Genomic DNA, 17937 nt, shown 5'->3' with positions numbered 1-17937 from the left:
GTTGGACCAAAGTGCTGATTGTGATTGAGCCTAAGAAGAGCATGGAAAAAGCTGTAACCTGAGGCTTCATAAATTATTATTCAATAGTGGCAGTGTGTGTTTACTGTTATTAAAGGGGCATAGTAGCTGTGTATCTGTTAGGCATTGACCAGCCTGCAGCAATAGTATTGCTTGTGTTATAATGTTCCAAACCTGTTTTAATGATGTTTTACTAGATTTAAAAGAGAATTGATGTTCAGAAGAATACATTGTGGAATGTGATTGTGTGCGTGTGCATGTATGTATATACACATATGCACACTGATACCTTTTTGTCATTTCCTTAGGAGACTGATGTCGCAGTTGGCAGCAAGTTGTTCAACCAGATGGAAACAGTGTTTTACAAACTTGTGTTCTAATTTGTTGCAATATGAATAAATGACTTTGAATCTATACAGCATGTTTTATGGGGTGTTTGTGTGATATGCTAAAATACCTTCATCTATCTGGCATGCAATAGTGCCTACGTAGCACGTATTGCTAGCAGCCTAGATAGTGTGCTAACATGCTATGTAAAATGGTAAAATGGCTAGCTAAGAATGTACTATTTTTCTGCTAATATGCTAGCATGCTACCTAACATGCTAGGCGATTTAGTGAAATGGCTAGCAGAGAGAGAAATTTTGATATACCTACTTAGCATTTGTTGCTAGCATGCTAATATGCTAGCAAGCTAGCTAACATGCTAGGCCTGATGGTAGACTGGCTAGCTGAAACATATTTTTATATACCCAGTTAGCTTTTGTTGCTAGCATGTTAACTTGTTAGTAAAGGTAAAGGGTTAGCTGAGAAAGGGAAATTTTGATGTATCTAGTTGCTAGCATGCTAATATGCTAGCTGACATGCTAGGTTGCCATTGCAACAGCTCTTCTAATGCATTAAGGACCCAACAAGTATGAATCCTGTCAACTTTGGCACAGTTCCCATGTATTCCTATGGAGATATGAGCAAACCATGTTTCATGGTGAGAAGGCTTTTTAAAGTGGTTGCCACGGTTACAGGCTTTCTCCTATAATCCTATAGATTTGAATAGCATTTGGTCCCCAACTTGTCAGGAAGCTTCCCACCAAGTTTGGAGTCAATTGCACGAATCCCCTCAGACTAGTTCGTTCAAATACGATGTGTATAAAGTACAAAAGATGGCAGTGAAATCCAAGATGGCGGGCACCCCGTTCCCATGGCAACAGGTGTTTGATTGACTTCTTTGCTGCACTTGGGGTGTCACACGTATGAATACTGTGAATTTTGGTGCAGATCCCATGTATTTCTATGGAGATGTGAGCAAACCGTGTTTCATGGTGAGAAGGTCATTTTCCGTGGGTTGCCACGGTTACAGGCTTTCTGCTATTAGAAAGATTTGAGGAGTGTTTGGTCCCCAACTTGTCAGGAAGCTTCCCACCAAGTTTGGAGTCAGTGGCACAAATCCCCTCAGACTAGTTCGTTCAAATGGCAGTGAAATCCAAGATGGTGGGCACCCCGTTGCCATGGCAACAGGTGTTTGATGGACTTCTTTGCTGGACTTGGGGTGTTACACGTATGAATACTGTCAAGTTTGGTGCAGTTCCTCTGTATTCCTATGGAGATATAAGCAAAACGCGTTTCATGGCGAGAAGGCTTTTTCTGTCGGTTGCCACGGTTACACGCTTTTTCCTATTAGAAAGATTTGAGGAGCGTTTGGTCCCCAACTTGTCAGGAAGCTTCCCACCAAGTTTGGAGTCAGTCGCACGAATCCCCTCAGACTAGTTTGTGAAAATGTGAGTGAAATCCAAGATGGCGGGCGACCCGTTGCCATGGCAACAGGTGTTTGATTGACTTCTTTGCTGGACTTGGGGTGTGACACGTATGAATACTGTCAACTTTGTTGCAGATCCCATCTATTTCTGTGGAGATATGAGCAAACCGTGTTTAATGGCGAGGTCTTTTTCCATCGGTTGCCACGGTAACACGCTTTCTGCTATTAGAAAGATTTGAGGAGCGTTTGGTCCCCAACTTGTCAGGAAGGTCCCCACCGAGTTTGGAGTCGGTTGGACCATTCCCCTCAGACTAGTTCGTTCAAATGGCAGTGAAATCCAAGATGGCGGGCGACCCGTTGCCATGGTAACAGGTGTTTGATTGACTTCTTTGCTGTACTTGGGGTGTCACACGTATGAATACTGTGAAGTTTGGTGGAGATCCCATCTATTTCTATGGAGATATAAGCAAACCGTGTTTCATGGCGAGAAGGCGTTTTTCCGTCTGTTGCCACGGTAACATGCTTTCTGCTATTAGAAAGATTTGAGGAGCGTTTGGTCCCCAACTTGTCAGGAAGCTTCCCATCAAGTTTGGAGTCAATCGCACGAATCCCCTCAGACTAGTTCGTTCAAATACGATGTGTGTAAAGTGGAAAAAATGGCCAAAAAATGGCCGCACACGCCAAGATGGCGGGCACCCCGTTGCCATGGCAACATGTGTTACATTGAGTTTTTTGGTCAACACGGGGTGGTACACGTGTGTGCCGAGTTTCGTCTTCCTACGTTGAAGTAGACTTCCTGTTCCCCATTCATGTGGTGATTTTTGGTGACTGTAGGTGGCGCTGTTGAGCCAATTTTGCACTGAATAGTATGCGGACCTTAGAATATCCGATTTTCGCCGGGCTTGACGTGTGTGCCAAGTTTCACAACTTTTCATGGGTGTTTAGGGGGTCAAATTTGGCGTCGAAATGCTTAGGAGGAGAAGGAGAATAATAATAAACATAGCAGAAACAATAGGGCCTTGCCATACTTTGTATGGCTCGGACCCTAATTAAAGCCGCAAGCGGCATCCATCGGGTCCGAGCGGCCTGGACCCCGCCGCCCGATGTCGCCATGACAACAGGTGGTGTAACGCGTTAAGCACCCAACCTGTATGAATCATGTCAAGTTTGGTGCAGTTCCCATGTATTCCTATTGAGATATGAGCAAACCGTGTTTCATGGCGAGGAGGCGTTTTTCCGTTGGTTGCCACGGTTACAGGCTTTTTCCTATTAGAAAGATTTGAGGAGCGTTTGGTCCCCAACTTGTCAGGAAGCTTTCCACCAGGTTTGGAGTCAGTCGCACGAATCCCCTCAGACTAGTTCGCTCAAATACGATGTGTGTAAAGTGCAAAAAAATGGCCACAAAATGGCCGCACACGCCAAGATGGCGGGCACCCCGTAGCCATGGCGACAGGTGTTTGATTGACTTTTTTGTTAGACTTGGTGTGTTACACGTGTGTGCCGAGTTTCGTGTTCCTACATCGAAGTAGACTTTTGGGACCCCATTCATTTGGGGAATTTATTTTTTTCTAGGTGGCGCTGTTGAGCCAATTTTGTATTGAAGTGTATGCGGACCTTATAATATCCGAGTTACGTGGGGCTTGATGTGTGTGCCAAGTTTCACAACTTTTCATGGGTGTTTAGGGGGTCAAATTGGGCCTCGAAATGCTTAGAAAAATAATAATAATTAAAGCCGCAAGCGGCATCCATCGGGTCCGAGCATCCTGGCCCCCGCCACCCGTGTCATTCACCTTTTTAGCTCAAGCCATAAGAGCGTGACGTGACATATGTGTCACATACAGTTTCTGAGACAGTTTGTTTCAATTTATGGAATAAAGTTTGTTCAAAATCCTGTTGAACACAATGTCATACTTGTCCTCTGTTCCCTAATAGATACCCAGAAGCAGAAAACCATATTATATTATTTTTAATCTATCATATGGTAATAAATGGTAGATACCATTTATTTACATTTTGTTAAAGGGCCAAATCATATTTAAAAATGTGTACTTTTCTTACCATTTTTTCATGGGACAGGCAGAGATGCGTTAACTCAGCACGGTGTACCTGTGTAATTGTTTTCAAATAATGTACATGGAGGTGGCTGAGTCCTAAACAGTAGAAAGCCAGCACTTCTCTCCAACCAGACGGAACCTATTTCCATGGCAACAGGTGTTTTCATGTGTTAAGGACCTAACAAGTATGAATACTGTGAACTTTGGTGCAGATCCCATGTATTTGTTTGCAGATATGAGCTAACCATCACAAATTATTGTGCAGTTACTGTCATGGACAATTCACTCAGTCATAAGAAGTTGAAAATTAGTGACAAGCTGACACTGTTGATAGAGAAATAATAGACAAACTACTGTATGAAGCCCAAAGACACTAGAAAAATTACAGTTTTGCTTCAGTAGAGAGAAAATGTTAGTGGATGACATTAAATAGATGATGCATAGAAGCTTCCTCATTCCCTTAAATCCACAGTTTTGTTGTGGATTTAAGGGATGTATATATATATATATATATATATATATATATATATATATATATATATGTATGTATATATATATATATATATAAATATATATATATAGTACAGCCATTGAAGACCCATCTCTTTTGAATACATTCGATGAGTGTTTCAGAACATTTGTGTTGTAAATCAGCTGAAGAAGACCAGATATTAAATAACTATGATGTTTTTTTCATTTTAGTTTTTTCCATTGTATTTCTGCACTTTTTACAAATGGAGATCATGTGCCTTGTTTTCCAGTAAATGACTGAAAAGTGTTTCATTATTATATTCCATTTATAAAGGCGGATTTAAAATAAATATATGGGGTCATTTGAAACCAGTTGTTAGTAGTTTAATAACCCATATTTTAATATATATATATAACTATATAACTATACAGACAGGTCATTTTAATCTATTTGTAGAGTAGAAAATATTAACAAATGTGCTGGGTCCAACACATAACCCATTCCTGCTGATTTAAAATAAAGCAGTGCCGAGTCAATCCATATTTGACCCAGCAGCAGGGTTAAGATTGGGTTATTTTTGAACCCAGCAGTTTTTAGTGTGTGTGTGTGTATACATGTGTGTACATACATATACACACACCACACATCCTTTAACAGACAATGCCTCAACAGCAGGATTAATGAAAAGACAGCTTGGTCCTGCTGGATATAAGTCATAATATTAGTTAAAAAAAAAAAGGATGTGATTGTAAAAAAATTATTAATTATTCAGTTATTCTGCTTATGTCAGTGCCTGGTGTTAGTTCATATTTAACAATAGTTTTATGGTTAGAACAATAAACAGGGTTACAGATGTAATTATTCTTAAGCTCACATAACAAAAAGTGGATGGTATTAGGTATTATATAGTGATATAATAGTGTTGCCTTCTATACATTAGGATAATAAAATGGCAGTCATCATTCGAAGCATCTACAGACACTTGTCCAAGTTGAGGACCTGAAAGTGGGGTAAAATGTAATCTAAAATATTACACTGCTGCAGATCACCTGACTACCTGCAGTCACCACAGCAACCTAAAAAATATTTCTTTATATTATATGTTATTATTTATTTTTTGTTTATTCATTTTTTGCTGAGTTTTGTTTAATCAGCCTGTTTGTTGTTTTTCTTGCACTGTTAAGACCGTCACACCGCAATGCATTGTGGTATAATTCTTCCCGGTCTTGTGTTGACAAGGATCATAACTCTGATTGGATGACGTTCGGATTTTTGAAAGATGCACTTTTCGTTCGGACATTTTGTGTGTCTGTAAACGAGGCTCGGTCTTTTCAGCTCAGCTTCTGATCAGACAATACGTCTAGTTCACAGCAGACTGAAAAACTTTGCCTTCTTGTGGATTTATCCAGCAAACTTCGAACTTTTCGATCCAGGACACCTTCCTCAGCTTCTCGGACGTGTTTGTGGCTTTGCTTGGTAAGTTTAAGATTTTTATTAATGGAAAAGAAACTTTTTTCTACACCGTGTTAGCTTACAGCAGGTCGAAGTGGATTAATGTGACGTGTAACCTGTTAAATACTCTGCATTAAAATGATAGTTTATCATTATTATTATTAGTTAAAGTGAGCTAAAATAATAATGTCTTAACACTACTGTCCAAAGCAATCGAATATTTAGTAAAAGAAATGCCTCCCCAGGATGGATATTTAAGAGAAGCAAAGATAGCTGGTTAGCTGGTGTTATGTCTTTTTTTTTTAGGATCATGTTTCTGCTTGCTGGTTTATTGCGGTGTGTGTTTCTGATTTAAGCTCCGTATTTGCTAAACATTTAATGCCGTTTTTACTGTGATAATGGGGTGATTCCCTCTCCTAAAATACTTGATCATGATAGTTAGACTTACATTAGTGAGGTGTGACATACAAGTTCGTGGTTCGATCATTCTGTGTTACATGTATTACTCAGTGGCAATATAATTAAATTAGGAATTTGCCACTTCTGATTTATGGAGGATGTAAAGTGACACAATGAATTATTTAAATATATCATTCAATAATTACTTAAATGTGTCATTATATAATAAAAATGATAATGAAATACATAAATGTGTTATTAAATAATGAAAATGATAATTAAACACATAAATGTGTTATTAAATGTATGATTAATTAATTAAAATCCAACTAAATATATGTAAAAACATATAATTATTTCACTATTTAATTAATTATTTCTCTATTTTATTATTTCACTATTTAATTAATTATTTCTGTACTTCATTATGTCTCTGGTGTTACGTCTGGTGTGACATCTTTTTTTTAGGATCATGTTTCTGCTTGCTGGTTTATTGCGGTGTGTTTCTGATTTAAGCTCCTTATTTGCTAAACATTTAATGCCGTTTTTACTGTGATAATGGGGTGATTCCCTCGCCTAAAATACTTTATCATGATAGTTAGACTTACATCAGTGAGGTGTGACACACAAGTTCGTGGTTCGATCATTCTGTGTTACAAGTTTTACTCAGTGGCCATAATTTAATTATGAATTTGCCACTTCTGATTTATGGAGGACGTAAAGTGACACAATGAACTAATTAAATATACCTTTCAATAATTACTTAAATGTGTCCGCCACGGTTTTCCTCCCTGGTTGGCCGCCATATTTTTCCCCTGGCGGACTGCGCATGTGCAGTCTCAGCAAAGATAAAAAAAAAAGGAGACGATGTCTCACTCTGTATTTTTTTTCCCCCTCTTTGGGCGTGTGCATTGTGCAACTCTCAGCAGAGATAGGATTCGAAGACGATGTCTCACTCTGTATTTTTTTTTTTCTGCCGACAATAGTCGACGGCTAAATTGTCGACTATTTTTATTGTCGACTATTGTCGACAACGTCGACTAATCGTTGCGGCCCTAAATGAAATACATACATGTGTTATTAAATGTATCATTAATTAATTAAAATACAAATGACTATATGTAAAAGCATATTATTTCACTATTTACTTAATTATTTCACTATTTCATTAATTATTTCTCTATTTCATTATTTCACTATTTAATTGTGAAATAATTAATTAAATAGATAAATAATTAATTAAATAGTGAAATAATGAAATAGAGAAATAATTAATTAAATAGTAAAGTAATTATAAATGTTTTTACATATATTCATTTGTATTTTAATTAATTAATGATATATTGAAAAACACATTTAAGTATCTCATTATCATTTTAATTATTTAATAACACATTTATGTATTTCATTATCATTGTAATTATTTAATGACACGTTTAAGTAATTATTGGATGATATATTTATTCAATTCATTGTGTCACTTTACGTCCTCCATACTGATTATGCTCCTTTTTCATTATCCATAAATGTGTGTGAACTAGCTTCTCTTTGGTCTTGTGGAGTCCCACATCATTCAATGACAGAGTTTTTCTTGATAGAGGCAGAAATATGTCTTTTGCAATTTACGCAGGCTCTAAAATGTCTGTGTTATACCATTCTGATTCTGTTTTTTTGTGCTTATATGTATATTTATTTTTTATCTATGTAATTATTTTACTATTAAATTAATTAGTGAAATAATTAATTAAATATAGAAATAATGAAATAGAGAAATAATTAAATAGTGAAACAATGAAATAGAGAAATAATTAATTAAATGGATAAATAATCAATTAGTAAAATAATTATAAATGTATTTACATATATTGAATTGTATTTTTGATTAATTAATGATACATTTAAAACCACATTTAGGTATTATCATTTTAATTATTTAATGACATGTTTAAGTAATTATTGGATGATATATTTAATTAATTCATTGTGTGACTTTACGTCCTCCATACTGATTATGCTCCTTTTTCATTATCAATAAATGTGTGTGAACTAGCTTCTCTTTGGTCTTGTGGAGTCCCACATCATTCAATGACAAAGTTTTTATTGATAGAGACAGAAATATGTCTTTTGCAATTTACGCAGGCTCTAAAATGTCTGTGTTATACCATTCTGATTCTGGTTTTTTGTGCTTATATTTATATTTTTATCTATGTAATTATTTTAATATTAAATGAATTAGTGAATTAATTAAATAGTAAAATAATTAAATAGATAAATAATTAATTAAATAGTAAAATAGTAAATTAGATAAATCATTAATTAAATATTAAAATAATGAAATGGATAAATAATTAAATAGTGAAATAATGAAATAGAGAAATAAATAATTAAATAGTGAAATAGTTAATTAAATGGATAGATAATTAATTAGTAAAATAATTATAAATGTTTTTATATTCATTTGTATTTTAATTAATTAATGATACATTTAAAAACACAATTATGTATTTCATTATCATTGTAATTATTTAATGACACGTTTAAGTAATTATTGGATGATATATTTAATTAATTCATTGTGTCACTTTACGTCCTCCATACTGATTATACTCCTTTTTCATTATCAATAAATGTGTGTGAACTAGCTTCTCTTTGGTCTTGTGGAGTCCCACATCATTCAATGACAAAGTTTTTATTGATAGAGGCAGAAATATGTCTTTTGCAATTTACGCAGGCTCTAAAATGTCTGTGTTATACCATTCTGATTCTGTTTTTTTGTGCTTATATGTATATTTATTTTATTTTATTTTTTATTTTTATCGATATGCTTTTTTCCTTTATTGTCCAGCCCTAATATATATATATATATATATATATATACATATATATATATATATATATATATATATATATGGGGGGGGGAATGGAAAAGGGAATCACCTTTTTAAATCTAAGATTTGAAATGGAATTTTTAAGCAGATTTAGGAATTATTTAATTCTCCTGTTAGAAATTGCATTTGAAAATACATTTACAAATCACAGTATTTAATAATGAATATTTCAATGTCCAATTCCTTGTTAATATTTTAATTTGAAATGTGTAGAAATTCCAAAACACTTTTCAAATTGATGTTTTTATTGTATAAATTAAATTTTTTAATTTAAAATTATATGAATTAATCTATTTTCTTTTTTTTTTTTTTTTTTTTTTTTCCAATTTATCACTTCTTATGAAAATGCTGTATTGCATTTTCTATCACCCTACTGATCTTCTATAGGATTCAGCCTTGAATCATTCTTGGGACACTTATCAATCTGGCGAGCTGTGGCAGCAGCCTGGGTTACACACAAATGCAACATTAATATAATCTATTATGCTTTGTTTCTACATCAATGCAGTTTAATCCATTCCTGCATCTCCATGTATCGTAGAAACAATAGGTTCAACACTCTTACTGTTCTTGTTTTGACATCTTTTGTAATTCACATGTCTGTCGTATTTGGAGAGGGGTATGGCTTGATGATAGAACATGCCTGGGTCTCTGTTTGTAGTCTGTAGTTTTAAGCTACATGATGGACTGTGAAGATGCACAACCCTATTGCGCAATAGCATAAAATGGCCAGACCAACACTTAAAATATATATTTTTAAATGTTTTGGTAATTATCAATATCTATCATGTGTACATATATATATATATATATATATATATGTAGTCTAACTTATTTTGTCTCTCTTTTCCAGTACTTGTGTAAGATTGTTTGTGTGAGTGCCTGTCCCTCTGTTGGGTGTGTGTGTGCGTGTAAGCCAGGGTGCGCGTGTGTGTGGGTTGTTTTTTTTTCTAGAGATGCCGAGGAAGAAGAACTTCAGGATTTCCCAGGCAGCGAGGAGGAGCGCTGCGGACAGACTGACCCTTGATGTTTCTCCTCAGCTTCCCATGGACCGCTGTGCACGTATGTATCCAAGCATTTTTATTTAGTTGTGATTCAGTGATTGACAATCAAGTGTGCACATATTCTGTGATTGTACTGATGTGTTTTTTTCTGTATGTCTGTAGCGCGTGGCACTGGGCACCGGCACAAGGTGAAGAGGTGGGAGGTGTCGGTGCTCACCGGGCGGCAGCACAAGTTGGTTCTTCCGTCGGAGTCCCACGGCAAAAAGGTAATGCTGTGTTTGAAATATACTAACGTAATAAAAACCCAAGTGAACAATACATGGTGCTAAAAATACCAACATCTTTTCATTCAGGTGGTTTTTGCTATTGGTGACTCCCATCTTCGAAGCCTTGCAGGTATTTACCTATATTTTTATGTTCAATAAAGTATTAATGTACTGTATTAATGTATTTTATAAAATGTTACACAGACAGAAACAAATACAGTAGAAACTTTCTTTGTCTTTTAGATGGCATCGTGCGGTTGCCTGAGGGTCGTCTGGCGTGGGGGTTCATGTCAACGCCTGGGGCAAGCGCCACCGAGTTGAGAACTGAGGTGCTTCATGCTGAGGTGCCTCAGGATCCCGACTTGGTGTGCGTCTTGGCTCCGAGCAATGACTTGACCGCCAAGCACACCATCGGTCGTGCGGCTGCAGACTTCCAGCGGTACCTAGCCACCGTCTGCAGTCGCTGGCCGAAGGTGTGTGTGCTGGACTTTCCTCCGAGGTTGACCGTTGAGGACTCCCTGCAAGAGCTCTACCGCCAGGAGTTCCACCGGGTGGCAGCCCGCATGGGTACGTGAAAATATGTGCCTGCACTGTTGCATGTTTATCGCAGATTACATCAGAAATATGGCTGTAGTTTATCTTCAGTGTAGTGGTATATAGATGTATAAATTCTGTTGTTTTACAAGCATAAAGAGCTCTGCTATGTGTTTTTGTTAAAGCTGTGAAGTACTTCCACATCGCGGACCACTTCCCCCGGCAGTGTCTCAACCTGTGGAGTCGCGATGGTGTAAGTAGATCATTTGTCTTGACAAGGTTTGATGCCCTCGTGTTCATGTCAGAGGCTGAGAGGGAATCCAGGACCTTCTGATCTTGAGATGATAGACTATCTGAATAGAGCTGTGTATATCTAGTGAGAGATTTTGTGGAAAAAGTTACATTTCATGAATGTCGTCCTCCTAGGTCCACCTGAGTGATGACGTCGGAATGGAGATCTTCGCCCAACTGCTGTGGACGGTTGCTTACACGGTTGTTCTTTTAATTTTTAACAGTTAAATCGTCTTATGAAATATATGCAAGCATTCACTTGATGTAATTTTGGCTGCTGACCAAGTGTGGAAAAGGCATATTGTTTATGGTTCTGTCTTTATTTTTTGATTGAAGCAACTGGAGACCGTGCCGCCAGCCCCGCCGGTGTGTCGTCCATCCCCACCTTCTCGCTTCACTCCCCGTGTGGTTGTGAAGGGAGAGGTGAGGGTGCGTCGCAGCCCTGGGCCCGAGGAGTGGACTGTCGTTGGTCCGAGCGGCAAGGTAATAATATGGCAAGAAATGTCAAAGCTGTCAGACTCACATTTGATTGATTTTTCACAGACCAAAATCCCCTTTGTTTATTTTTTCTATATATTCTTTCTCTTTCAGTCCTCTGGAGGATGCAGTGCAGTTCAGCGGGAGGTTCGTATGATATTTGTATAGAAAAACATGAAGTGTAATATTTGCTGGAAGTTAAATGGTTAAAGCAGTAAAAGTCAACGCTTGTGTATATCTGTTTCTGTATTTCTAGCCGGCTGGCATCCCCCTGAATCCTGTGCTGTTCAGCAGTGAGATGTTGGAGGAGATGGAGAAGGTTTCTCCATCAAATCTGACATCTCCTGCTGACTTCGCTGGTGTTTCACCGCCAAAGGTAAATTGCATCCAGACAAACATGTGTTTAGGGGTTATCATAAAATGTTTTATTCTGAAAGTCTAAATGATTAACGATAGACTTCTATAACGCAAAATGTGTTCTGTGTCCATATCATTTTGGACAGACGCTGCGTGTGAAACACCACTCCAAGAGGACTCGAAGGGTAAGTAGATTTTGGAAATAAATCTTTGTATTTATTATTTTTCCTGTGTTTGTGAAGTGAAATAAACTTTGTTTTCGTTTCTTTTCTATTTGAGACTGCATCCAGCCGAGGGATTTCTTCTGACTCCAAGGCCGCTCTGGAGTCGAAGAAGGTAAGAAATGTAATTGTGCTTAAGATTTGTGTATTTTTATGTGCGTGTGTGTGTATATGTGTATATATATGTATACATGTATCATATATATATGTATGTATCATCTCTGAAGATGTGTTTTTGCAATTTCTGTCTTGAGGTCGGGGCAACGTCCAGGCATCCGGTCCCTTCTGGCCGCACTGACGAGAGGACGGTGAGTACCATTTACATGAACAATATCTGTAAAGTATATATTATTTGTTAATAAAGGAAAAAACACATTTTTCATGTATTTAGGGCAGGGGTGGCCAACGTCGGTCCTCAAGAGCCACAATCCTGCAGGTTTTACATACATCCCTGCACCAACACACCTGACTCAAATTAAATGAATCCTACAGCCTAAAAGGATCTGCACAATGACTCATTAGTTTAAGTCAGGTGTGTTGGTGCAGGGATGCATGTAAAACCGGTCTCGAGGACCGACGTTGGCCACCCCTGGTTTAGGGGTTTTGCTAAATTGTTTTAAAGTATCAATTTTGCACATACTCAGCATGACAGAGAACAAATGTCAGTGCACAGACAGCAGTTTATTACACATGACAGTGATTAGAGGCCATTGCATGTTGATATCCTTTATGGTTAGGTTGAGACAACACAGAGCCCGGGTGTGTTGTCTTCTACTGATGAAGATGAGGCAACTACTGCGAAGGTAAGTGAGGTGAGTATGGGTAATGTTGATGTTGTTAGGGGTTCAGTTCACCAGGGGCACAGTCGGTTTAGGAATCCGGGAGTTCAGTGTATGGCGATAGGGTTGGTTAGTTTGGCCAGACATATGGTGTCTAGTGTGTTGAATTGGAAGACAGAAGATTTAGATTTAGCTCTGTGGTTAGGAGATCAGCTCTATACACATCTGAAGGACCATGGTCTAATTCCTCCAGGAGAAGACTTTTTGATGATCCCAGAGTTGCCGAAAGAGCACGTTTTATACTGGCAGAACTTTAAGTTTGCGTTCCCCGAGACTGTCAGTGGTGATGTCACTGTGACTGAAGGAGAGTTCATTGAGTGTGGAGCATTTGTGACTCTAGAACATGGGCTGGAAAGGATGTTATCTCAGTACCAGACATGTCTTTTGACCTTGTGTTCAAATACATGTGCTGTAATTTCTGCTAGTGGTAGGTTTGCTGTAGTTGATTCTCATTCACGCAGTGCTACTGGCATGGTGGATGTTAATGGTACCAGTGTAGTTTTGTACTTTGGTTCCATAAGGGAAGTGTTTGATCACTTTAGTTGTTAGGCAGTGATGTTTGGTGGTAGTAGCAAGCCTTTTGAAATAAATGGCGTTGATGTCAGTAGGGAGTGTGATGTGTCGAGTAGCTTATTTGTTGGTGAATCTGATGATGGCAATAAGCAACGTGCAAAACGTCAGCTGTCAGCAGATTGTGATGAAGTTGGCCTTTCCAGCCCATCTAAACATACGCCAAAGAAAGGTCGTATTAATGATTCGATGGTTGTTTCAGATGACGAGTTTGCTGTTGAGGAACAGGTTCTGTTAAGTCGGCAGGTTAGTTCAGATGTGGAAGTAGTCAGTGAAGGACATGAAAAGCTAATGTTTAACCCTCTCTGTGAAAATACTTGTCAAAGTTTATGTACCAAATTAAATATAGAGTATGAAAGTGTAAATAGCACAGCGTCTAGTCGTGTCGGTGAATTAGGTCTTCCGTGCCAAAATAGAGACATAGTTGCTGATGGTAGCTGCTATTTTAGGGCCGTTTCTCAGGCAGTGAGTGGCACACAAAAGCATCACATCAAAATTAGGAGAGCGGTTGTGAAATATTTAGTGAAAAATGATTTAAAATATGAAAGTAGTTTGAGAGAAGGTTATTCCTCTGTGGCAGATTACGTAGACAAATCAAAAATGCGTTACGTTAGCAGCTGGGCGACAGAATTAGAAATACAAGCCACAGCAGATTTATTGGGTATTAATGTCTTTACATTTATTGGTGGTCGTTGGCTAAAGTATGGATGCAGCAGCAGTTGTGTGTCAGAAAAATCCATTTATTTAGAAAACTGCCTTGGTAATCATTATGAAACTGTAGTTTGCGTTAAAGAACCCAAACTAGAAAGTTGTTATGGGTACTGTAAAGTAAATCTTTCAGAATCGTGTCGTACTAGATTGTCAGGCAAAGATTTAATTAGAGATGTTTCATCCGAAAGTGACACGTCAGTTTGCAAAAAGGACAGAGGTTTATATATTTCTAAATATAATAAAGTAATGAGAAGAAATCAAATTAGGAATATAAATAAAAGAAAATATGCAATAGATGCATGTCACCGACAAAACCTGAAGGAGCAAAGGAAAATAAAATATGCATTAGATGCGCATCACCGTGAAAATGTGAAAGACTGTAAAAAAATAAGATATGCACTAGATGCGCGTCTCCGTGAAAATGTGAAAGACCGTAGAAAAATAAGATATGCAAAAGATGCGCGTCACCGTGAAAATGTGAAAGACCGTAAAAAAATAAGATATGCAAAAGATGCGCGTCACCGTGAAAATGTGAAAGACCATAAAAAAATAAGATATGCACAAGATGCGCGTCACCGTGAAAATGTTAAAAATGAAAGCAAAGTAAAATATGCAAAAGATGCGCGTCATCGTGAAAATGTTAAAGATCAAAGCAAAATAAAATATGCCAAAGATGCGCGTCATAGAGAAATCGTTAAAAGAATTGTGAAATCAAAGAGGCAAGAAATTAAAGATAAAGACAAAACCCAGACTATTGAGTTCTTCACTGAGAGGTTTTTAAACAAAGTTGAACATGGTCCGGAGTATATCTGTTGTGTCTGTTTCAGGCTGTTGTTTCCACATCAGGTGTTAAGTTGTAGAAAGGATGCTTATAACAAGACTGCGGCCATAGCTTCTTTGTCAGATAGGTGTATTAAAACTGACTATTTACATGAATGTAGGGAGGATTGTGTTCAGCCGTGTCAGATTATGGCTTCAAGTAGAGGGCATCTTTGGATTTGTTACACTTGTCATCATAAAATTTCACATGAGCAAATGCCTGCTGAAAGTGTAACAAATAATTTGGCAGTAGATCCAGTTCCCCCAGAATTGGCTTGTTTGAATAGGTTAGAACAACATTTGATTGCTTTAAATATTCCGTTCATGAAAATGCTTGCATTACCCAAAGGTGGCCAAAATGGAGTTCATGGACCAGTAACCTGCGTTCCATCCAACGTAGTTCAAACATCTAAAATGTTGCCCCGATCAAATATGGAGGGCTCTTTATTGGCAGTTAAATTAAAACGTAAGTTAACTTATAAAGGCCATTATCAGTATGAGTTTGTGGATACGATGCATATTAGGCAAGCTTTGCGGTTTTTAAAGCAATCAAATAAGTTTTATAAAGACATAGATTTTAATGAGGAATGGGTTAATGAGTTGTGTGTCTTAGACCATCCTGAGGATGAAGAGAAGGACAATGCAGAAGTAGACAATGCAGAAGTAGTTGAGAATACTGGGGATGATGTTGAAGATGATGAGTTGCTGCATGATCGACAGCAACATTGCATGTTTTCAGATACGTGTTTGATGCCTGTAGATATTGGTCAGGAAGTTCTAGATCAGTATTTTGACAGTATAGTTAATGTTGCACCAGCTGAGGGTAATAATCCAGTTAAGTTGTTGACAGATCGAGAAAATGAAGCAAGGTGTTTCCCAGTGTTGTTTCCTCGAGGTCGTAATATGTATCATGAAAGCCGTGTGTATAATTTGTCATTGTGTCGTTATTTTAATAACCGAATTTTACATGCGGATAGAAGGTTTGCTCAGAATGTAGAGTATATTTTCTTTGCTCAGTACATGTCTGAGGTAGAGCAGGTTGTTTCCAAAGTAAGTATAGCATTAAGAAAAGGTAAAGGAGGTGAGGTGAGTGTAGAAAAGGAGGAGTCCTTGAAGCAGTTGTTGGATGTAGATGACGGTTTCAGATTTCTTAAGCCTATTAGAGGGACCCCAGCATTTTGGCAGGGAGTACAGAAAGACCTGATGGCTTGTGTTCGGCAACTTGGGATTCCCACGTGGTTTTGTTCATTCTCTTCCGCGGATCTTAGATGGCAAAACCTTCTTAAAACAATTTTAAAACAGGAAGGTCGAACACAGACATTCGAAGAGCTAGAGTGGACTGATAGATGCGATCTGTTGCGTCGTAATCCTGTCACTGCCGGCAGAATGTTTGACTTCCGCTGGCACTGTTTTCTGAAGGAGGTCCTTATGTCTCCTTCAAATCCCATAGGAAAAATTATTGATTACTTTTATCGGGTGGAGTTTCAGTGTCGTGGGAGTCCTCATGTGCACTGTCTTTTCTGGATTGAAAATGCTCCTAAAATTAATACGAACAAGGACGAAGAAGTGGTAGCTTTTATTGATAAGTACGTAACGTGAGCTACCAGCACAGGATGAGACGTTATTGGAGATGGTCACATCTGTGCAGCAACATTCAAAGAGGCATTCAAAAAGCTGTAAGAAAGGTGGCACTGAATGTCGCTTTAATTTTCCCAGACCAGTGTCAGGTAGGACATTTCTTGTTAATGTTCATTTGAATACTACAAATGAGTGCGATAAATGTAAGAATAGGTTCGATCAAAAATACGAAGGAAAACAGTGCACATGTGGAAATGAGTACTACTATAATCTGCTAAAGGTTGATAAGGATTTGGCAGTACGCACTCTGGAGTCAGTGAAAAAGGCGTTAAAAGATGAGAACAAGACGTTTAATAGTTTAGATGAGTTGTTTCATAGTTTAAATATCAATCAGCAAATATTTGAAATATGTTACAAACGTCTAAATATGAATAAAACCCAAATTGTATATAAAAGAGACATTAACGAAGCATGGATTAATCCATATAACAGGTCTCTATTAAAATGCTGGAATGCAAATTTAGATATTCAGTTTGTGACCGATGCGTACGCAGTTATAGTATATATTATTTCATACATTAGCAAATCAGAAAAAGAGGTAGGATTGTTGCTTAGTAAAGCTCATAAAGAAGCAACAAAAGATGACAACGTCAGCGCAAAAGAGGCACTGAAACAAATTGGCAGCGTTTATCTAAACAGTCGCGACGTGTCTGCTCAAGAAGCAGTTTATAGATTAACGGGAATGCATTTGAAAGAGAATTCGCGTAAAGTAGAGTTTATACCAACAGGGGACAAAATAGTTAAAATGAGTAAACCAATTAGTGTTATCCAAGAATGTGGGCTAACTGGAGATGATGTGTGGATGGTTAGTATAGTAGATCGTTATAGAAGTAGGCCTAATAATAGCACTTTTAATGACATGTGCATAGCAACGTTTGTGTCAGAATATCGTCTTTTAAACGGAAATGAAAAATCAAAGAATGCGATTCAATTGCAAAGGGGATTAGGATTAATTCTTAAAAGAACACGAACAAAACCCGCTGTAGTTCGTTATGCGCGCTTTTCAAAAACAAAAAATCCCGAATTATATTTTAAAAGCCAATTACAGTTGTTTTTGCCGTACCGCGTAGAAGATGACTTAAAAGCTGCTGATTGCGAAACATTTGAACAATTTTATGAAAATGGTTCCGTGATCTTTAGTGATGGATCAGAACACACGGTGAAATCTGTCGTCG

General features: G+C 37.5%; 2 protein-coding genes and 1 long non-coding RNA gene across 7 annotated transcripts in view; all 3 read left to right on the top strand.

The window, feature by feature from the left end:
- The window catches only part of LOC121635284 (zinc finger protein 665-like), a 645425-nt gene that overhangs the window by 394770 nt on the left and 232718 nt on the right, over window positions 1-17937 (top strand). The window lies entirely within an intron of this gene.
- Window positions 1-17937, top strand: part of LOC121635250 — a 32731-nt gene that overhangs the window by 11086 nt on the left and 3708 nt on the right. Inside the window, exons 7-12 of one of the 5 annotated variants that reach the window (XM_041978360.1) lie at window positions 11467-11613; window positions 11722-11754; window positions 11864-11983; window positions 12111-12300; window positions 12440-12493; window positions 12923-13010. The exons of 3 other annotated variants lie outside the window; for them this stretch is intronic. In XM_041978360.1, coding sequence (XP_041834294.1) covers window positions 11467-11613; window positions 11722-11754; window positions 11864-11983; window positions 12111-12170 — 360 coding nt within the window. In that variant the 3' untranslated portion in view covers window positions 12171-12300; window positions 12440-12493; window positions 12923-13010. Of the gene's footprint in view, window positions 1-11466; window positions 11614-11721; window positions 11755-11863; window positions 11984-12110; window positions 12301-12439; window positions 12494-12922; window positions 13011-15209; window positions 15214-17937 lie in introns of those variants that run through there. One more of the 5 variants, XM_041978357.1, reaches the window with a different exon arrangement.
- Window positions 10216-10603, top strand: LOC121635342. Its single transcript, XR_006009413.1, has 3 exons — window positions 10216-10305; window positions 10393-10435; window positions 10549-10603. It is a non-coding gene; the product is annotated as an uncharacterized LOC121635342 (long non-coding RNA).

The sequence above is a fragment of the Melanotaenia boesemani genome, chromosome 24 (genome assembly GCF_017639745.1).
Source record: "Melanotaenia boesemani isolate fMelBoe1 chromosome 24, fMelBoe1.pri, whole genome shotgun sequence".
Lineage (NCBI taxonomy): Eukaryota > Metazoa > Chordata > Actinopteri > Atheriniformes > Melanotaeniidae > Melanotaenia > Melanotaenia boesemani.
This window is presented reverse-complemented; position numbering and strand designations above follow the sequence as displayed.